The sequence below is a fragment of the Liolophura sinensis genome, chromosome 5 (assembly GCF_032854445.1).
Source record: "Liolophura sinensis isolate JHLJ2023 chromosome 5, CUHK_Ljap_v2, whole genome shotgun sequence".
Classification (NCBI taxonomy): domain Eukaryota; kingdom Metazoa; phylum Mollusca; class Polyplacophora; order Chitonida; family Chitonidae; genus Liolophura; species Liolophura sinensis.
Window position 1 is genome coordinate 15,998,479 of NC_088299.1, and position 22,726 is coordinate 16,021,204.

At 40.0% G+C, this 22,726-nt stretch overlaps 1 protein-coding gene and 1 non-coding gene across 2 annotated transcripts; one reads left to right on the forward strand and one right to left on the reverse strand.

Moving 5' to 3' along the window:
* The first annotated feature begins 55 nt into the window (after nt 1-55).
* On the forward strand, nt 56-8,336 carry LOC135465416 (high mobility group protein hmg-12-like). The gene is made up of 7 exons (XM_064742657.1): nt 56-127; nt 2,592-2,672; nt 2,716-2,757; nt 5,340-5,498; nt 5,874-5,991; nt 6,250-6,365; nt 7,576-8,336. The coding sequence occupies exons 1-7, from the start codon at nt 71-73 to the stop codon at nt 7,675-7,677; spliced, it is 675 nt and encodes a 224-aa protein (XP_064598727.1). The 5' UTR covers nt 56-70; the 3' UTR covers nt 7,678-8,336.
* Nucleotides 8,337-22,234: 13,898 nt separating this feature from the next.
* On the reverse strand, nt 22,235-22,417 carry LOC135466083 (U2 spliceosomal RNA). The gene has a single exon (XR_010444090.1). It is a non-coding gene; the product is annotated as a U2 spliceosomal RNA (small nuclear RNA).
* Between the last annotated feature and the right edge of the window lie 309 nt (nt 22,418-22,726).

A 22,726-nucleotide genomic window follows, 5' to 3' on the forward strand; every position in this document is an offset into this window, starting at 1 on the left:
CCGCCTCGTGTTTTTGGATCAGAATTTCACTGGCGTCGCAACCGTGCCTGTGCCAAAAGTATAGCTCATCATGGCCGATGCAAAGACCCAGTTAACGAGGGACGGAACGATGCAAGTGACTGCGAAGGTAAGCAAAAATTTGCTCCGGGGAAGTTCATGAAATTCGATCTGGAAGAGGCTTGTTTTGTAGACTGGATCGCCATTTCTGGGCTCCGTGTTTTGGTTGATACTGGTGACCTACATTGTTGTTTTTGGAAGGATTGTCGGTAAAATTAGCGAGTTTTTTCACCTCCATGTCCTGCAGAGTGAATTCCTCCCTCCCACAAGTCCACTTTTATGTCTTAATTCGTAGAGTTATGGCAGCTGTTTCATTTCATAAATGGGGTTGCATATCCAAGATGGCGTTGGCGACTCGGTGCCAAGGTCAGCGGCGATAGACCCCGTAAGACTTAAAGGCAACTAGTGCGAGCTCCAACATGCCTAAGCAAAGGCCAAACATCAGGTTGGATCGTACGATGTTTTATGATGGCAGGACTGTACCATTTGTGAGTTGTCATCTATTGTATTTTGCAAGTGCGTAAGCTTGATTGCGACACGCGAACACTGCAGAATCTGAGCTCTCGGTAGTGTATACATGTCGCCTACATGTGTGACATGGACATGTACGTACACCTCTACAGTGGTATACAATGACATTGTTTGACTATAATGCAGAACTAAGCAAAGTTTTAATTACAGTTTTATTGCAGAATATAAGGTGTTTATTTTAACATTAGGATGGTCTCCACACAAGTAAATATCTTATGTCCCGAAAGTATGTAAAACAGTTAATAGACAAGAGCATCGTTTTTGCTCTTGAAATATAAAGATGTTCACAGTTGTAAATAAGGACCTACCAGTATAATGATGGTATCACAAATGAAATAAAAAATCATAAGTTTAAGTTACGAAAAGTAGGTTGTTGCATATGGAATGAGGAAAACTCCGAACAGTAAGAAAAGTGAAAAAATGATTAAGGACATATGAAGGAGCAAGATGTAGCCAAGAGGCTTTCCTCTCAGTTGCTAGGATATATGAGGTGAAGGCTCAAACCTAGCGTTGGGCAAGGAATTTGCATTCCCTGCCCTCACTGTTCACAACACTAAGTGGTGAGCAATGTTTGTGTGGCCATTTGTGTATTCAGACGTTTTCTAAAGACAAATCATCATCTACCAAAATGTTGTACATATAGCCCTCATCGGGGAATTCACAGTTGTCATAGATGACAAAGGAGATTAAGGTTTTTTTGCAAGTAATAGGAAGAAATCACTTGTAAACCATTCAAACATTATCAGTCCTCCATATAGCTGACCTCCTACAGGTGTCTGGACTCTTAACCTGATGGTGATGTACAGTACAACAAAATCTGTGATGCATCAGATTATAAGTATTCACCAGTATATACTAGTCTCTGGAAGGACCCATAAACTTAGATATGTGCATATTGACAGGTAAGAACCCCTTACAGAATGCGGGTGGTATTTGCCCTGATTTACTTTCTACAGTGAAATAAAAAAAATGTCCAAAATGTCAGTATCTGCTGACATGCTTTTTTTTGGTGGCATGGCAGTAGTATTGTGTAGTGTAAGTGATAAAATGATCAACATGGGAGAACTGTTCATGATGTACATTTAAAACACACACACACACACACACCATTTCCTGTCGTAAACTTCAGGTTTTACTGTTATTGTGTGATCTGTTGAAAATGCATACTTGTAAAATTTAACCTCCATTTCCTGGATTGAATTCCTGGGGGAAAGCTATAACTGTAGCCTGTAAAATAAGCAGAATTATGTTAACTAGGTAAATGAGTCCCGTTTATGACGAGAAAGATCTAGAGCAAATGTGACTGTGGTAGTAGTTACAGCAGCGTCTAGTACACTGAAGCATGCTATCTTGTAGTGGACAAAGCTTCACTGTTGTTTGACAGAACATTTTTGTGAGCATGTCCTGGAATATTTGATCTGGGTGTGAGACCCTTTGTATTTGACTTAGGAGGTGAAAGTACTCTGCTAGTGGGCCTGCAGAGAGTGGGGGGAATAAATAGAGCACAGAACTGCTTCATTCATGTAGACTGACAGCCTCCAGTCTGACTGCATGGGGTATTGAGTAAACACTGAGGGATTGTGGGATTGACTTCAGTCGTCATGGATATATGGAGAGAGGCCCCCAACATATAGTGTTTAAGAGCTCCTTCAGACAAACATGTACCAAGTTTTCAAGTCTGTAAATATGTACAGGTCAGTTTTTTGGTATTTGATCTACATGTACTTTAATATTGCATGTTGTGACAAATTCCTAGATGTGTTTGTACTGTTTTTATAATACCAGTACATCAACAAAGTACTATGAAAGTTGTAGGGGTCTTTCAGTGTTCATATTTATATACTGGTATGCAAAAACAGTTTTGTTTCCAGGACAGCGTGTAATAAGTATTTTTTTTTTTTGTACTTGATATGAGACTTTCTTTCAGTATTGAACAAGCAGTTACTGTGTATAGTTACATATTACTCAAGTACTGCTTGAAACATTTGTGTCTTTTTGTGCAGGAGGGAATTGAGTATCTTCAGGCAGCCAAGAAGGATACATTGTTGGAGTTGCAGGGTCTTAAACCTGGAGACACAGGAGCTGCTGCTGGGTCGTCTGAAGGGTCCTCCGGAGGGGGACAATAAGCCATCATTGGCTAGAGCTGGCACCATGGCTGTCACCGCTAAGGTACACCTTTGTCACTGTCTAGAGCTTGCACATTGGCTGTCATTGGCTAAGGTGCACTGTTGTTACTGTGTAGAGCTGGCACCATTGTTGCCACCGCTAAGGTACACCTTTGTTGCGGCTTACCGCTAAGGTACACCTTTGTTGCGGCTTACCGCTAAGGTACACCTTTGTTACGATCTAGAGCTTTCACCATGGCCACCATTTGTGCAGTACATCGTCCAGTTAAATGAATGAATGGATGGAGTACATTGTCACTGCAACAGTACACAACAAAATTCTACACAGAACTACAACATTTGTGCACTTTATTCCCACATTGCCAACCAGTGGGAAGTCCAGCACCAGTTAAAAACACAACTACAGTATGTCAATTCTCAAAAGGTTTTTCACATCAGTTGTTTACTTCGTCCTGTCCAGTTTAACCCACCCATATAACTGACTGCAGTCATCATGAATTATTTATTTATTTATTTGATTGGGTGTTTTTGCACTGTACTCAAGAATATTTCATTTATACGATGGCGGCCAGCATAATGGTTGGAGGAAACTGGGCAGAGGCCGTGGAAAACCCATGACCATCTGCAGGTTGCTGGCATCATGAATTATGCTTTTTCAGCAACGATGAAACTGACCAGGTGTATACTTTACAGCCAGATCCTAACCGTAATCCTATGTCAGTTGTTCCCCTCCCTAAGTGGCTGGTGACGCCATCATTCAGTCAACATTTAAGTATCTTCACAGTTTATTATCATTATAAGCCAAGGTGCCGTTTTCCGACACTCCGGCCATTGGGTTGTAGACACACTGACTCCATTTATGTTTCAAAAATGTTTGATGATTTTGTGAACTCTTCCTCTAAAGTGTTTTTTTTTTCTACATGACCAAGCCATAATAAAAACCCAAATGGGCACTCAACGTGACTATAATTTACTCCATTCCAGACAGCTACAATTTGAGAGTGTCTCCATATTTGCCATTTTGAACCGTTGCTTCTGAGTTGTGAAGATTGAAAGTCCACCGAGTCCCATTTTTGACAGCGGTTACTTACATGCATGAAGCTTTGTGATGGATATATCATTGTGGCCAAACTCTGCTGTGATACAAACTACACACAGTCATGGCATTAGGACAGATTTAACATATTTTAGTAATCATTTTTTCCATGTGTTCCCAATATATGGAGGCATTCATCTCCTGTGGTTTTTCACACAGCTCAACAGTTTTCAGCTTACATACAGTACCTATATATCCTATCCCTTTTTTGCACAGCGATTTTTGTATGCATTGCAGGAAAAAAAGACTAAAGAATGGTTTCGTGATCATGTATTCTTTTTCTTTCCAAGTACAGCCCAGGGAACAAATGATTTCACTTCAACCAAAATGGCCGCCAGGTCAACCAAGTCTTTACTCTTACGGTCTAGCACATTTCACACATTTCTATTGAGCAGTTTTAGCTGAAAAAGTTTCTCAGTTTTAAAAAATGTAAAAATCATGATTTTTTTTCCGGTTACATAACATTTCTGTCCTTTCCTTGGGATGATGTTAGGCCTTAAGGTTACATCTCTAGCTGTATTGGTTGAGGAGATATACCCAGTTCCCGTTGTGAGGATGACATTTCCGGTTTTGTAAAAATTGCATTTTCAGAATTTTCAAAGCTGCATCAGATAGGGCTATTTTACCAGACATTGTCTGTAAAAGTGTAGAAATTATTAGATATGAACAAATTTTTCAGTCACATGACATTTTCACCTAACAGTGAGCTTGTACAATTTTCATCAAAGAAAGTGCAGATGAACAAATTGAACGTGCCTAGGCTTTGTTCAACGGCAGTTTAAATTTCATCTCAATCACATCAGTCATTCTGGAGAAGATTTTTTTTGTTTTCTCACAAAATCCAATATGGCCACCAAGTCACTTGACCAAATGTTTCTAAAAGCTAAAAAGCACAACAACTTCAGATCCTTTTCTAAAACAGACTAAAGTTTCAGGAATGTATCATTTGATGTTTTCCAACAAAATGCATAACAAAATTGGGGTTAGTTGTACTATATATCAAATGTGTTTGCTCATGGCAATAACAGTCGCCAGTTGATCAGGGTGTTGATGGTAGACCAACTTAGCAGTTAGCTTTGTTGTGCCTGTGGATAAAGTTAGCAGTCATGTATAAACCTTTCATCCAGGTGTACTTGCAGTTGGGAAAAATCAGCCAAGATTCAAATATTAGATTTGCACCAGTTTTGTAGTTTCAGGAATTTTGTTGCTTATTGTGTTTCTTATGGATTGAGGAAACCGAACAGGCTGAAGTGACCTACTGTTCATTCATGTAATTAAATTTAAACTTGCCATGGGCTTTCTCCTGCTTAGCATTTTGGGAATGAAGTGAACCAGTTTTGTGGTTTTGAGATATTTTGTTATGAATTGTTATAATGACAATGTTCACAAATGGGATTGTACTGCATAGCATTCACATTTTTGGTATCAACGTTGTTACCCATTTGAATTAAATTTCTTGTGTTTATATGCAACAAGATTAATACATGTACATGTATTTACAGGTGTTTGTTGACATGGTCTGATTACAGGAAGGCAATGCTTTGCTGGGCGAGTCCAAACCTGATGCTGATGCTCTTACTCGCGGTCAGCAGCGGAAGATTGATGAAATTTCATCAGAAAAGATCCCTCAGTCACCAGCAAAGAAACCTCGCATGTCTAAAGATAACACCATGGTTGGAACAGCAAAGGTAATGACCCACGTTGAACATCAGCATATGGTTTGTAGTACAAACAAAGAGCATCCAATCAGTGTGTTTTTGAGAGGGAGAAATTGGCTTACTAAATGTACGGCGAAAGCTGCTTTCTCAAAAATTGTGTGCTTCACCAAAATATACAACCAAAGTAAAAATCTTACCAACACTTAAACGTTATGGGAGGTAACTCTACATGGGTTTGAACAATGCTGTCAATATTTAACTCCCCTTACCATGAAACTTTGTGATAGCCTGAAAAATAGGGTTGCTGATCATCTATAAACAAATCAAAAGTACCTAGTAATTCAAAAAAAGAAGAGAAAGATAAGACTGGTAATAATTTTCCATGCATAATTTGTCCATTTCTAGGAAGCCAAAGCCTTACTAGGAAATGAGAAGTTGGGAGACACTAGGCAAGAAACGAAAGCTAAACAGAAAAAGACTCCTGTTAAGCGAGAAACTACGATGGCGAAAACGATGAAAGAAGGTACTTCATATTCTGTGTCCCAGTCCTATTAATTTAAAATTTGTTCAGTCTATTTTCAATTATCTGTGACCATAAAAACATTCATAAGCAATCATCTTAAATATGGCTGCTGCTAGATACAATACATTTGAAGCTCAGAGTGAAATTTGATCATGTCATGCTTTATTAAATAATTGCCATAAAAATGGAACAATATGACTGTGCTGTGAAACAAGCCTGTAAAAGGCACCAGTAATTAAGAGGAACATTACATTTTAGCTCAAGACATTCTGGTGGGTGCTACAGAGGTGGGTCGCAGGACCCGCTCCCAGTCCCGTGGAGACACCAAACCATCACCCCCAAAACGAGCAGGAACTATGCAATCAACAGCTAAGGTAAACCCTGTCTGTATGCTTCCCTAACATGCCTAAGCTCCTGGCCGTCAAACCCTGCTTGGGACTGCTTCTGGCTGGTGTGTTGTACCCTCTGGTGTAGTCTCCAGGCTCTCATGCTTAATGGGGCTTTTTCTTAGATGTAATTTTCTGATCACACTCAAACTTGTTGGAACACTTAAATGTGATACATTCCCGACGATTGCATTTTTCCTCAAAGGTTCAGTCTTGTATAAAATTTTTGCTATACACAAGTGAAGATGTTTGATTAGTTGAAGAACCTTGTTTGTGGGCCTGGCATCAACTTGAGTATGGTCTTAGGTTTCCCCCCAGCGTGTCCAGTTTCCTCCCACCATATTCCCGATCTCAGTGATATAACTGAAATATTCTTGAGTACAGTATAAAACAAATCAAATAATTTAATAATTGAAGAATCAAGAATAGCCCTTACATGGGTAATGTTGGTGTCTTGTGAGCATGGATCTGATTGGATGTAATCTTCAATTGCCCATTATATTCTATATATTGTTGTATGTGGAATTATTTGAACAGTTCTACTACCATATACTGTCTGCTGGGTTGCATGCGATCATCATGAGACACACAAGATTCTAGGAGGCTTCTCACATTTCTAGTCTTTGTCCCCCAGAATGATTCAGTTCTGCTGCCATACTGTCTGCTGGGCTGCATGCGATCATCATGAGACACACAAGATTCTAGGAGGCTTCTCACATTTCTAGTCTTTGTCCCCCAGAATGATTCAGTTCTGCTACCATACTGTCTGCTGGGCTGCATGCGATCATCATGAGACACACAAGATTCTAGGAGGCTTCTCACATTTCTAGTCTTTGTCCCCCAGAATGATTCAGTTCTGCTGCCATACTGTCTGCTGGGCTGCATGCGATCATCATGAGACACACAAGATTCTAGGAGGCTTCTCACATTTCTAGTCTTTGTCCCCCAGAATGATTCAGTTCTGCTACCATACTGTCTGCTGGGCTGCATGCGATCATCATGAGACACACAAGATTCTAGGAGGCTTCTCACATTTCTAGTCTTTGTCCCCAATAATGATTCAGTTCTGCTACCATACTGTCTGCTGGGCTGCATGAGATCATCATGAGACACACAAGATTCCAGGAGGCTTCTCACATTTCTAGTCTTTGTCCCCCAGAATGATTCAGTTTTATTTATATTCTCTATTTTTGCTCAGGAGGGCAAGGAGTTCTTGAAGCGAGGAAAGAAGGGTAACAAGGCATCAGAGGAGGACGAAGGTGAAGACGAAGATGCTGAGAAAGATGAAGCCACAGAGTGACCAATCAAATCCTCAGAAATCATTGCCCTAAGGCTGGCATAATCACAAACATGTCATCTCCATCCACCATTTACATTCAGGACCTTGCAGACGCCCATTTATTCGCATTTGTCGTCTGCTGAACAGATTAGAACTTACTGTGGGAAGAATGTCGTCAGCGAGTTCTTTGGCTCTATTCTACGGACAGTGGAATGGCATGTCATTTTTAATCTCACACATTTACGTCTGGATGTCTTTACATTTCTGTGTTTTTATATATCTAGTTGATGTCTTGTTACATGTACTTTGTCATTTCATTTATATTGCAGCATTTGTGATGTTGGTTGTTAGGATATTTGTCTATCCTAGATTTTTCAGTTCAAATAAGTGATGTTACCAAAGTTGTGTATAAAATTATGTTCTTAAGGGTTTTTTTAAGATATAAACAAAATTTTTATATGTAGTTCTGACAAAGTAATGTGCTGGAAATTTTTAGATAAATTTGACACATTCTGAGCCATTATTAAGATATTTAGTGATCCTTAAAAGTTGTACTAATAAGTGGTCCTCTGGTGATGTTTTAATGGGATATTTCTTTTAATTTGTTCTTTTAGACTTGATTATATTATATATATACATATGTACCTGTACATTTACTAATGTAGAAAGTAAAGTTTTTGAAAGTGGATGTGTTTTGTCTTAATATATGCAGTGAAGATAAAGGGACGATACCAGTAATGAATGGTCAAAAACAGCTGCTGGTGAAGTGTGACCGACGAGCATTCTGTGACAATTTTTTCTTCATTGTGACAAAATATCAATGGGAAAGGCTTAGCAGCTTTGAAAATATGGTGCCAGTGACCCTTGTATTGGGCAGGGCATCAGCAAATCCTATATGACGGATTGGGGCACCATATCCGTATCCTATCATTTGTTAAGCAAATAACTGATAATATGAAAGAATTTAGGATGCCAGGATTATTTTCAATTTGGACACGTACAATTTGTAACACAAAACGACAAAGCTGAAACTTATTACAAAATGTGACCTAAAAAACTGTGCCTATGGTCTGAAATGGACGTGCGGAAAACGTGTCCCACTGCAAAAAGAAAACTGGTGGAGAAAACATAAAAATTACCAGGTTCAGTTGAAAGAGTGCAAAAGGTTAGTCGAAAGTGTAGTCCTCAATAGTTAAAGATAAAGACGCTTGAAAATAGTTTTTGCATATGGGACCACCTTGTAGTAAATATATTTTTTGCGTAGTAATGTTATAAATGAGGATGTAACACATGTTGGATAAACGTATTTCCACTAGAATTTGGTCTCGTCAGCTAACAAATGTGTTCAACCTGGATTTGGATAATTATATTTTTAATATATTTAGAAGTATAATCATACTTCGGATTAAATGCATATGTTTAGATGTAAACAGCAGACTTACATTGAAATAACTTTATTAGATATGCAACACATCCTTATTTAGAACATTATTATGCAGCAACGATAAATACCCAAGGGTGGTCCCAAATATCCACCATACACAAATATTTTCAAATACACTCTCCTGAAAGAAAATCTTAAAAAAATAGCAAAGAATCCTATTTACAAATAATGTTTGATGCTCTTTCACCCGATTTTTAGCATCTTTTTTTGTTTTCTTGTATAACCGAACGGGACATCGGTCCACGTTGACGATGAAAGCTCAAAAAGTAGCAAAATATATATGTAATGTTCTCTGCAAAACTCCCAACAAAAGTGCCTGATGAGAACGACATTAAACTAATGGATTCTCAGCTAATCTAGGATTGACTCCGTCATCAGTAAAGGAATGTTGTCAGTTACTGGCTAAGGTAAATTCTTAACCCGTTATTCCTTACACCTACCTGTGCGAGACATCGTATTAGGTGGAAGACGAGGGCGTCAAAAAAAAAAAAAAAAAAAAAAAAAGCGCTCGCACCTGCTTTTATGCCTTCCTTTTAATCCATCCGCTGTACCGACAAAGTTGTGGAATCACCGACGTGCGTACATATATCGGTATATCCCACCAACAGTGAGTATGTTTTCGTGTCATCAACTCTTGCAGTAAATCACAAATTTTGCAGTAGGAGCTTTCAAGATGTGCGGTGTCTTCAGTTTGTACCTCGTATCACAAATCCGTTTATCCTACAGTAAAAGGAAAGATTTCGAAACTCATAAATTTTGTAGTAAACACTGTCAAGATGTGCAAAGTATCTTTTATCAATTGGTAAACCAATTGGTATTTTTCGGCAATAGGCCTATACACGTATGTCTTCGCTTTTCATCCATTTCTAAATAATGTCCGGTTATCGTGGGAACGGAGACACAATGTACAGTTGTTGAACAGACATTTAATATCCGGCCCGATTAAAGAACAGCTGAAGGTCACTATAGGTTGATCATAGGTTTTGATGGTGTGAACCTGGTATCCGGCCCGATTGGTTAGATACACTGTATCTTAATGAAAAACTCAAGTTCACTAGGTTAATTAGATTTATTTATTTCATTGGTGTTTTACGCCGTACTCAAGTATATTTCACTTATACGACGGCAGCCAGCACTATGGGGTGGGGTGGAGCGAGCGGAGCCCCAGGGAATTCGCGTCTATCCGCAACTTGCTATGGACCTTCCTAGAGGAAGACAGCCTGAGCTGGGCTTGAACTCATAGTGATCGCATTGGTGATATGCTCCTGGTTGATTAGAGGTTTTGGTGATGTGAACCTGGTATCTAGCCCGAATAGAGGTACACTTTGTCTTAATGAAAATCTGAGGTTCATTAGATCCATTAGAAGTTTGGATGGTGTGAAGTCTGGACAATGTCCTCCTCTCCGGTAAGAATGATGAGCAAAACCTAGATGGGGTAGTTGCCACAAGGTACAGCTTTTTTAGGGGCTGGTCTTAAATCAGGAAAAATCATCTGTGCAATCATGTCCTCAAAATGTAGTGTTTTTTGGAGACATACGTTGAATTCAGATGGACTGTACTCAATGAAGAACAAAGTAAGGGCAGTAAAATGAGCTTCCATTCTAAGAATATTACCACCTCTTTTTAAAGAAAATATCTCTGGAAAGTATTAATAACCTCTTCGAGGCACAGAAAAGATTTCAGGCGTCCATAATCGGTTACCGGCTCTCCAAAGCAAATGTGGAAGGGAATTGTTCCCATAAAAGAACTGAAACGATTTCCAGTAAACGATTTCAAACGCAAATCAAATATGTCCGCACTCTGTTTAGTCAATTTGTAAAGATGGTAACACAAAACGAGAAAATATTTAGTGACAATTAAGTCGGAGTGCATGTTTGGTTATACTGAGCAATCCTAACCCTCCTTATTGAGCAACTATTTTTAGTACCATTTTTAGAGTTTTTGATGTGACCCAGACTGAAGTGTCATTTGTTTTGTATTATATTGAGACTGGTATTGAGATTTAAGCCTGGTTTAACTTTAATACACTTCTGAACAACTTGCCCCAGTTATCCGGATTTAGTGGTGAGCGCTCCAGTAAGCTTGTAAGCAAGCAGCGTTACTTGTGGGTATGGGTGGTAGGCTATATTGCATTCAAACCAAGCGTTCACAACAGGAGCCAATTCGCCAGTGGGACTGTCCTGAAAGTCATATGGACTCGTATGTCGAAGTCGAATGGCCGGAAGCGGGGGTGTAGTGAGTAGAACGCCTGTTTCTATGCTTGTGTCTCTTATATTGTACATGTGTCTGCGACTTGTGCATCTGTAATCTTGGCAGCATAATATTGATAAGCCATGTAGGCCTACTTTATTAGCCCGTTGTCAGGGTATATACCGTGAGCGGGTGCATGAGGCGTCATGTCTGGTGTCTTCGGCATGGTGTTCCAGTGAGGCAGCACTATACATCCGTCGGCATTGGGTGCGATTGGCCACAAGGAGAAACCGTCATGATATGACAGAAATATATGTTGAAAGCAACGTTATGAACCTAACACAAAAAACAATCAATGAGTGCCAGCTGGGTAATGACAAATCAAATTTCACCAGACGGCTGATTACCGTTATCTGATTTTTTACTATTAACATCTTCTCCATTTCGTCACTGTGGGTTTTATCAAAGTTTTCTTTTTGTCATTCAGAGCGCTGATTGACGCCTAACCTTGTCTGACCCATTTTTACCGTTTGCATCTGTTTCAGTGTCTTTTTTTCCAGCAGATTTTCGCGTCTATACAATAACACGCAGTTTAATTAAGAAGTGTTTTTAATCACTTGGCTTTGTCCACCGGCTTTCTCCCTCATATCGTTCCGCTCAGTTCCGTATCTGTCGATAGTCCAATTCTGTGTCCACATGTAAGTAAACTGACAATCTTTTCTCGCGACAGTCCGGGAACCTGTAACATGCTGCAATACTTGCAAATAGTGGATTGCTAGTGGATCGTCTATTTCTTACTTTTTATTTTTTTAGTTTTTTACGACATACCCTGTTAAAAGCGACTGTTTCTTTCCATGCATGCGATTTTTGTACTATTTTCCGGCAAATACTTTAAAATTAAAAAGTTGGGACCTATTTTCCTCTTCTGAACATTTATATATTTAACAAGCAAGAATGAAAAATAAAAAAATTGTCATCAATTTAAAATTTTTGCTTTCTACCGGCAAACAAGAAAGAAATGGGCGATGTGCTATCACAAGATGCGACGCGTGCGCATTAGAAAGAAACCAAACCTTTCTCCTGCATAATGCTGTTCGTTGTATCTAAAAAGTGGACATAAAGACTGATTTCACATCCGATAGTTGAATGGTTATTTCCGAAGTTACCTAAACGTAACTAATAAAGCATTAATGTTACTCAATCTCTTGAAAGTGACCTCTGACCTTTGTATTAAGCAATTTGCGATATTAAAGTTCCTAGTGGTAAATATGTATACTTTCTTCAAAGCTTGGTAAATAAAGATGAGTCGTGCGTGATGGTTTTCCCGAAGTCGCCTTGTTAATGCTGGCATTATGAAACTTAAATTCAGTTCAATTTAGTTCTTTCGTCAGGCAATACATAATGTATGTGCGTTCAATAGATAAGCCTACATATAACACTCAGCACGACTGATGCGTGATACTTTCCGATATTTTGTGTTTCTCGCGAGGGCTTTTCCATCTCATCAAAAATCCAGGAAGCACATGTACATGTATTCTCGACTTAATCGTCACCATCACCATTATCATCATCATAATCATCAGTTCTTTGGTGAAATGTTTAACGTCGATAAAAATAAGACAATTTACTCATTTTATTATATCGATGTATTCCAACTGCAGTTTGAAACTTTCGTTTTCATCAATATCACTGATAAGAAAAAAGTTCGAAACATCAGTTGGAATACAACGATGTAGAAACTGAGAACATTTTCTTGCTTTGTCTCATATCTCATATAAATACAAAAAGTTCCCCTTTTTCAGAAGAACTATTGGCGTTGACAAACGCGGGCTATGTTCGTAGAAACATAGAAGGCAGCGTGATGGAAAAGGCAGGACATTTCTTATTCCAGCACACTGGAATGAAAAGTTATTGACCATATTATATGAAACACGCTACATAAGTACAGTACTAGATAAGACTATCCAAGCATGGAATCATATATTTTACTTACATGTGGTACTATTCATATTCTCTGATTTGTTTATCCTTATAGACAATCACACGTGTGGCCGACGTGAACATTCTCTAACCCAATGTCAAGTCTCAGAGAAACAAACTGCATGAAGCAACAAACCGGGATGTGTGTGAAAATATGGGCATCGCCAACTGTCATTTTCCCTGGTGTGCCTCTCCTTCAAGTATTCTTGGTGTGTAGGCGAAAATGACAATATAATATTAATAACCCCATGGCCTGTTAACGGGATGGCTGGTAATCTATCAGCCTGAGCACTGAAGGCCACAGCCCTGTTTGCACCGGCCTGTTGTATTCCCATAATCAAAGTCTCTCCAAATTGATATATACAGTGTAATAACATTCTTGAACAAAAACGAAATAAGTAAATAAAATATACAATTCACGTAATTTATACATTTATTACCTGAAAACTTCACGACCTGAGCAGTGCTCCTTTGCTGCCTTCTAGTCTTTGTGGCTGGTAAGTTATAATTTTACTAGTTCGAAAAATTTTTGGACCAGATGTGAAATTACAAAAATTTTAGATTGTTAATGTAAATGATATGATCATAAAGCCTTACAACAACAATTGAGAAAAACAAAAATTTATTTTCCTATACGCGAAGAAAATATTCTCCAATAACTCAATGACCGATATATTTTCAGCCGAGTCGACCTTCGATGACGAATATGACGATATTCTGTTCTGAACTCGACGATCCCATCCTAAAGATCGTCGGTGGCTAAGTGGCGTCACGTGATCAGTTTCCATGACAACTACATCTGAAGAAAAACGGTGCCTTCGCATGCAGAGTCTATCCTAATCTCACGTATCCAGGATCTAACCGCTGCCTATTGTCTCAGCTCCGTAAGTTGTAACCAGGTGTTAAGCGGTTGCTATTAGTAATCATATGTTAACGCAAAGACTGAGTTATCAGACCTTGTTCATCTTCCAACATCATTTACAGGTTTATCTGTTCTAAATTTGATGTTCCTTATTTTGCTGGTGTGTACGTGTAATGGGACGGGGTCGTTTTGCGAACTCATGGTAAAAAGCAATAAGCGTAATTTATACAGGTATGTAAGTATTTATGTCTAGAAAACAAAGTTATGGTATGTTGAAAATCAATTAAACTTAGTTTGCCACATATGTCAGTTGGGTACACTTCATACTCACAGGCTGGGGAAACCTTCTGAACGTGAATGACGCCAGGTTCACCTGTGTACACAGCTACAGCCGGGGAACACAGTCCTTATTCCACCAGCGGTAACGAAGGAGTCGTAGTCTGTGTAGTCAGGGGGGGGGGGGGGGGGGAGAGAGAGAGAGAGCATTTTTTTTTTTTTTTACCCGTGGGGGCGTAGTCTATGTATCAGTGACGGACATAGTCTATCAGTGACGGGCGTACTCTGTGTATCAGTGACGGATGTAGTTTGGCTGTGTATCGGTGACGGACGTAGTCAAGCTGTGTATCAGTGACGGACGTAGTCAAGCTATGTATCAATGACAGACGTAGTCTAGCTGTGTACCAGAGACGGACATAGTCTAACTGTGTATGGACACAGTTTGTGTATCAGTGACGGACGTAGTCTAGCTGTGTATCAGTGATGGACGTAATCTGTGTATCAGTGACGGACGTAGTCAAGTTGTGTATCAGTGACGGACGTAGTCTGTGTATCAGTGACGGACGTAGTCAAGCTGTGTATCAGTGACGGACGTAGTCAAGTTGTGTATCAGTGACGGACGTAGTCTGTGTATCAGTGACGGACGTAGTCAAGCAGTGTATCAGTGACGGACGTAGTCAAGCAGTGTATCAGTGACGGACGTAGTCTAGCTGTGTACCAGAGACGGACATAGTCTAACTGTGTATCAGTGACGGACGTAGTCAAGCTATGTATCAATGACAGACGTAGTCTAGCTGTGTACCAGAGACGGACATAGTCTAACTGTGTATCAGTGATGGACACAGTTTGTGTATCAGTGACGGACGTAGTCTAGCTGTGTATCAGTGATGGACGTAATCTGTGTATCAGTGACGGACGTAGTCAAGTTGTGTATCAGTGACGGACGTAGTCTGTGTATCAGTGACGGACGTAGTCAAGCTGTGTATCAGTGACGGACGTAGTCAAGCTGTGTATCAGTGACGGACGTAGTCAAGTTGTGTATCAGTGACGGACGTAGTCTGTGTATCAGTGACGGACGTAGTCAAGCTGTGTATCAGTGACGGACGTAGTCTGTGTATCAGTGACGGACGTAGTCAAGCTGTGTATCAGTGACGGACGTAGTCTAGCTGTGTACCAGAGACGGACATAGTCTAACTGTGTATCAGTGATGGACATAGTTTGTGTATCAGTGACGGACGTAGTCTAGCTGTGTATCAGTGACGGACGTAGTCTGTGTATCAGTGACGGACGTAGTCTGTGTATCAGTGACGGGCGTAGTCAAGTTGTGTATCAGTGACGGACGTAGTCTGTGTATCAGTGATGGACGTAGTCAAGCTGTGTATCAGTGACGGACGTAGTCATGCTATGTATCAATGACAGACGTAGTCTAGCTGTGTATCAGTGACGGACGTACTGTGTGTATAAGTGAGGAACGTAGTCTGTCTATCAGTGACGGACGTAGGCTGTGTATCAGTGACAGACGTAGGCTGTGTATCAGTGACGGACGTAGGCTGTGTATCAGTGACGGACATAGTCTGTGTATCAGTGACGGACGTAGTCTGTGTATTAGTGACGGACCTAGGCTGTGTATCAGTGACGGACGTAGTCTGTGTATTAGTGACGAACGTAGGCTGTGTATCAGTGACGGGCGTAGGCTGTGTATCAGTGACGGACCTGGGCTGTGTATCAGTAACGGACGTAGTCTGTGTATCAGTGACGGACGTAAATATGAACAGGTGTGTGAAGTACTGCCAGCACACTGAGATACGCCAGCATGCCCGCCATTTCCAACTCGGAGTGTGCGTCACAACGGTCAAGTATAACCAGAACGTTCATCCTTAACTCGTTATGAAATGCGGGTTCGTTTAATTTCGTTTTAATTTTTAGACACAGATCTGCTTTAATACAGAAAAATTTCTTCTTTCGAAATAAATCCGTCCCACTTTTGTTTCTGTTCTGAGTTGTCTTGTGTTTCTGTTCTGGTGTTTGTTTGTTTTTTCTGTTCTGAGTTTTGTTTGTGTTTGTGTTCGGAATTTTACTTATCTTTCTGTTTTCAGTTTGCTTGTGTTTCTGTCCTCCGTCTTGCTTGTATTTTTGTTCTGAGGTTTGTTTGTGTTTCTATTCTGAGTTTTGCTTGTCTTTCTGTTCTAGGCTATGCTTGTGTCTCTTTTTTGAGTTTTGCGTGTGAGTTTTGCTTCTGTGCCATTCTGACTGATAATAGCGTCTGTCTGACACGGAGACAGTCACGGCCCCATGGTGTGAAGCGGAATCCTGGCAGGAATCATCCCCTGGGGAGTCTCTTCATGTCTCTTCATGAGTCTCTTCAAATATTTGTATTCAACTTTTTGAGGTTAAAATAAAATGGGACATAACAATATTAGTTAGTGTTGCGTTCTTTGTACACTATATATTCATTAGTCTGACGTAACAAACTTTTAATCATATAACTAAAATGCCTTGCATTTGGTGAATTCTTTTCGTGCTATTTTCCAGTTTTATGACCATGCACTTTAGGTGGGTTGTAGTTTTAGTTGTATATCTATTAAGCATTTGTAAATAAAGAATGTTTCACTTAGATACATATTGGCGGTCGATTTATGACTGAAGGAAACAGGGTGTATACCACACATTGCCAGGCACTTGACATATCCCCTGACTTAAAGCGACAGGTGCACAAGTTATCGGGATTTAAGCCAAGGGCTAGTGGGCAATGGAGGAAACCACTGGTTCATCCTGCCACGAAGATATTGCGAGCGCTTCGTCGCATTACGACCGGTGAATTGGCGAGGTGCGTGAAAGTACACAGGGTGAATGACAGTCTGTACCTCGGCTTATTGTGTAGCCGTCATTAGGAATGCACAAAATGCCATACACATTCAGAAAATGAATCTGTTATTTTAACAGAAAGTCTGCTGTCTGAGAGATGCTAGAATGTATTCTGCTACTGCAACTGATTATTCTATCAAATATGGCACACTCATTATATTAAATTAACATAAAGATTCAACATTGAACAACAGGGGGCCTCCGTGGCTCAGCTAGTTAGCGTGCTAGCGCAGCGTAATGACCCAGGAGTCTCTCACCAATGCGGTCGATGTGAGTTCAAGTCCAGCTCATGCTGGCTCCCTCTCCGGCCGTACGTGGGAAGGTCTTGCAGCAACCTGCGGATGGTCGTGGGTTTTCCCCGGGCTGTGCCCGGTTTCCACCCACCATAATGCTGGCCGCCGTCGTATATTATATTCGTCGTGAAATATTCTTGAGTACGGCGTAAAACACCAATGAAATAAATAAATAAATAGAACAACAGAATATTATGTTGAATATGGCACGGCATTGTGTTATAACAACAGAATACATTCTAGCATCACTCAAGAGTACAAACATTCTGTTTAAATTAACAGATTGATTTAGTGCTCAGATTTATATACAAGTAAATTGAGATTATTCACGTTGACAGGAAAACTTTTCTGTGGTAAGGCTTATTTGTGAAACCGTACCATAAGGCGAGGGTTGCTCTTGGACAAACTAGGCTAGTCATGTCACACCAAAGGAGTGAAGTAGTATTTCATAGCATGAGAAGAGGCTACCATTAAAATTTGATGAATGGAGGCGAGGTCCGCACATTCAAGCAAAGCTAGAGGCTTTATACATACACGGGTAAACACTGTCTTGTAAATATTCTCTTCATGAAGTGATGTACTTGTATATAATGATTAACCGAGTTCACTCGTCATGATGAATGAAGACGGTTTTAGTTCAGCACAATTACTGCATGTCATATTTTCTTTGTAGGCCTACGCATTAGCACTTTGATATTATCATTCGTCAGTTGTCTATCAGACTCCTGTTGTAGATTTCTCAACCTCTGCCGTTAGTGGGCGACCTAACATCGTGTATTCCAGGCACTCAAGGAGAAGTGAAATAATAGTATGTTGTTAAAAACAAACAAATGAATAAACCAAGTAGCATCTGCCATTAATATGGAGAACGCCATCACTGCAAGCCGTATGGTAACGTGTTGGAAAATTGCTGTTGTTAAACCCTGGTAGGCATTGTTGTTGAAACCTACGCAGTCAGAAGTATAAAAGACTGGCCGAAAATTGCAACTGTCTTGGGCAGTTGTTGAAACCTGGGCAGCTGTGGCGATTTTGCTAGAGACAGTATATTATTTCACATAATTGCATGGCAGGTTAGGGTTTAATTTACTGCCTTGTCCATAACGTAGACATAGGCTTTACCTGTAGAATGTGAATTTTTATTAGTTAGAGATATCCTTAAATCAAATTAGAATTTTTGTGGAATATTTTGGAAGATTTTGAACATGTAGAGACAGGATAGTTTGTGAGCGCAAAATGAGCGGAAGTTATTTTTGGCGCCTTGATATAACTTCTGAAGGACACAGTTTCCATGGACCCCTGTCCTTTTCAACGTAAAAATTTTAATATTTGATGATTTAATTAGATAACAATATTTCACATATAATACATTAACATGTTGAAGGAGTTTCTCTTCAAGTTTGGTGGTCAGATATAGTTTGGCTAGGTTGCAAACAGCATTTTTCTAGCGACCTTAAGTTTGGCGAAACATCCCCCATTGTTAATATTTTAGAGTGAGAAATTCGAGTAGAGTTTCCATTACTTTTGGACAGAGTCTTGTTGTTACAAACTACGTACAGCATCTTTCCAGTTAAAACAACATTAGTACTCACTGACTGTGGCATGATTTTGGCATAAAATATCCTTTGTACCAAGTTTAATCATTTTTCGTTGTTGTTGTTTCACCGCACACGATCGTAGTTCACGGTGAACTGCCGTTTGACGAGATTGTCTACTTTACGACATCCTTTAGTGTTAAACTCATATTGAAGAGTTTCAATAGGGGCATGAACTTATACTTGCGAAAGAAAATATTTTTACTCTACAGGCTCATCTCCCCTTTACCTACAAGTTATTGTTCATCTTTTCATTATTAAAATCTATTTAGTTAGATTTTTGTGCCATAAGATTAGATACGCATGTAGCCCCTACATTACATGTATAGTATTTCTGTACATAGATGCTGTGACTTTGGTATTAGCCAATTAGTGCTCTGAGTACCATCCTTGGTACTCATGAATATTTATGAGGGCAGATTATAAATACTGGGCAAATTCCCACTTTTAGTCCCAGATGATCTCGGACCACTGTCGTGTTAACATCTCAATTTCCACCTAGTTAGCTTTCTCAGGCAGATATTTTACATTTATATCAGCAGTTAAAGTAGTAGTTAGACAAGTTGTCAGCACTAAAGTGGGATTTCAGCTTTAGAGCTTACCAGTGGGGTTGTTCAGAGCTTAACATTGGGACTGTTAGTTCCAAATTGTGACACAAGTGTTCCCAGGCTGTGGGACTGACTTTCCCAGGCTGTGGGAATGATATTCCCAACCATGATTGAGGCAGTATATCTCAATGGTTTGTAACTGGGATTTTCTGGACCAAAAGTTCGTAATTCCTAAGTATGTGCTGAAATATAAATACTGGGAGAAGTGGTCTATACATATAAGTGCCCCTGAGCAACAGTGGGACTGGGATTCCCAGTTTCGACACGGTGAGACGCCGAGTTCCAGATTTTGGAACTCGTATTCCCAAGCTATTACTGGACCATTACTGGAATTGCTACTCCCAGAGAAGACCTGGAAGCATTATTTGCTAATAATTTCCTGGCATATGGCTGACATACCGTCTATATAACAACAGTAGGACATGCAGGTATCACAAAAGAAGTAGGATTAATACCTGTCTGAGATATCCCTAACACAGTTACCTGCACCGACTGAAGTACAGATGTCATGTGCCTGTATACAGTACCTGCACCTTGACATATATATATACTGATTTCTTATTTCGGACTTTTCTTGGTCATTCAAAGTTCATAGCTAACTAGTCATTTTCCCGAACAGGCTACTGAATAATATGGACTGACTGAAGCTGACATTCAAAAGAATCCATAGAAGCGGACGTCTCCAGAAGTAGACAGATGTGGTTCCAGAGTTTGACACTATGTGTTTCACGCTACCAATATTGTGTTTTCCCCTGTTGTAAACGGTGTGACTTGGAACTGGGATATTAGTACCAAGTGGCTACAATACTTAGTCAGTTGTTGAAACTTGGGCGGTTGTTGGAACGTGGGTAGTGGTTAAAATATAGGCAGCTGTTGAAACTTGAGTAGATGTTGAAACTTGGGCAGTTGTTGAAACTTGGGCAGTTGTTGAAACTTGGGCAGTTGTTGAAACCTGGGCAGTTGTTGAAACCTAGACAGCTGTTGAAACTTGGGTTGTCGCTGGAACTTGGGCAGTTGTTGCAACCTAGGCAGTTGTAAAAACTTGGGCAGTTGTTGCAACCTAGGCAGTTGTTGAAACTTGGGCAGTTGTTGCAACTTGGGCAGTTGTTGCAACCTGGGCAGTTGTTGAAACTTAGGCTGTCGCTGAAACTTGGGCAGTTGTTGCAACCTGAGCAGTTGTTAAAGCTTGGGCAGTTGTTGAAACCTGGGCAGTTGTTGAAATCTGGGCAGTTGTTGAAACCTGTGCAGTTGTTGAAACCTAGACAGCTGTTGGAACATAGGCAGTTGTTGAAACTTGGGCAGTTGTTGCATTCTGGGCAGTTCTTGAAACATGAGCAGTTGTTGAAACCTGGGAAGCTGTTGAACCCTAGACAGCTGTTGAAACTTGGGCATTTGTTGAAACTTGGGCAGTTGTTGAAACTTGGGCAGTTGATAAAAGCTGCGCAGTTGTTGAAACCTAGACAGCTGTTGAAACCTAGGCAGCTGTTGAAACTTGGGAAGTTGTTGAAACCTGAGCAGTTGTTGAAATCTAGACAGCTGTTGGAACTTGGGCAGTTGTAAAAACTTGGGCCGTTGTTGAAACCTGAGCAGTTGTTGCAACCTAGACAGCTGTTGAAACTTGGGCATTTGCTGAAACTTGGGCAGTCGTTGAAACCTGGGCAGTTGTTGAAACCTGGGCAGTTGTTGAAAACTGGGCAGTTGTTAAAACCTGGGCAGTTGTTGACAACGCAAAAAACAGGGGAAAAGGCATGACAAAGAAAGTCCAAGCAAAGTGGAAGGCTTCTGGTGTTTACAATGTTAACGCCAGAGCAAAGCAGCGTTTCAACGTATGAGCTCAAATCTGATAGTGGCCATGCCGTCTGTGTTTACACTGCAAGTACAGCGATGAAATATGCTAAAGACCGTCTTTGTTCTCCCCGACATTGACAAGCCATTTTAGCTGAAACCCAGTGTACAGTTTTGTATGAGAAGAAGAGTATGAGAAGAACCTAACCCCTGGTGTAACTCTACCGCTATTGATTTATAGATCACAAAAACGTCTATTTTGTGTGTGTGTGTGGGGGGGGGGGGTGAGCATTATTATTCAAGAGATTTGTAATTGATGCCTACAAGTCGTGTTCGATCAAGTCTTCACAGGCCTATGTCATTTCGATTTCCCTACTGAACCAATGACAAGTGAGGTTGTGGGATCGAATCTGGCTCTGGCTGGGCTGACAGCTCAGCAAGCGGAATTAATGTTTAATAAAGAAGAAAAGCAGGCTATAATAATACTGCTTTATTTCTGTAACGAGCATATGCACACAAATGATGGCAACACATATATATGATACACAGCCTGCATAATACAATAACAATAACCAAGCATATATCTTACAACATATGTACAATTACCTGACAGTACGATAAAAGTGAGGACTAAGTGCAGAAATTTGCTTTCGAATTTTAAGTCTGATTTTCATTTGTCTTAGGAGTTGTGGGCCAGTCCCGGAAGTACTGCAATACCGGGTTAACCCGTGGCGAGAATGGAGCAAGCTCCAAATCTCTCACCCATTTCCAAAAATCAGTTTAATATCGATGCCCTCCGATGGAAGGCGTATCAGATATTAAGCTGATAAGAACAGATACTTTTTTTTTCTTCTTTGAAAAGACGTTTATTATACAAGAATATACATGCATTTAATTCATTCTGCGACTTCTTATTTACAGGAATGGAGCATGCATTATGTACAATGATGAAGGATAAAAGCAGGATGAAGAGATGCCAGCGACCAGCGCCAGCAACAGGTAAGTAAAATATTTGACGGTGAGTATATACAATTATTTATACTAATATTAACATGAATTACACTAAATAACAGGCGTACATAGACAATTATTTATTAAGAGCATTTGGTAATCAATATCCTGAGAAGCCGCAGATAACAAACAGGTAAGTAGTTTATAGTACAGAAGTAATCAAC

Coding starts and splice junctions, on each gene's coding strand:
- LOC135465416 (XM_064742657.1), top strand. CDS start 71: ATGGCCGATGCAAAGACCCAGTTAACGAGGGACGGAACGATGCAAGTG. Junction 128..2,591: donor CGATGCAAGTGACTGCGAAG/GTAAGCAAAAAT, acceptor CTTTTTGTGCAG/GAGGGAATTGAGTATCTTCA. Junction 5,499..5,873: donor CCATGGTTGGAACAGCAAAG/GTAATGACCCAC, acceptor GTCCATTTCTAG/GAAGCCAAAGCCTTACTAGG.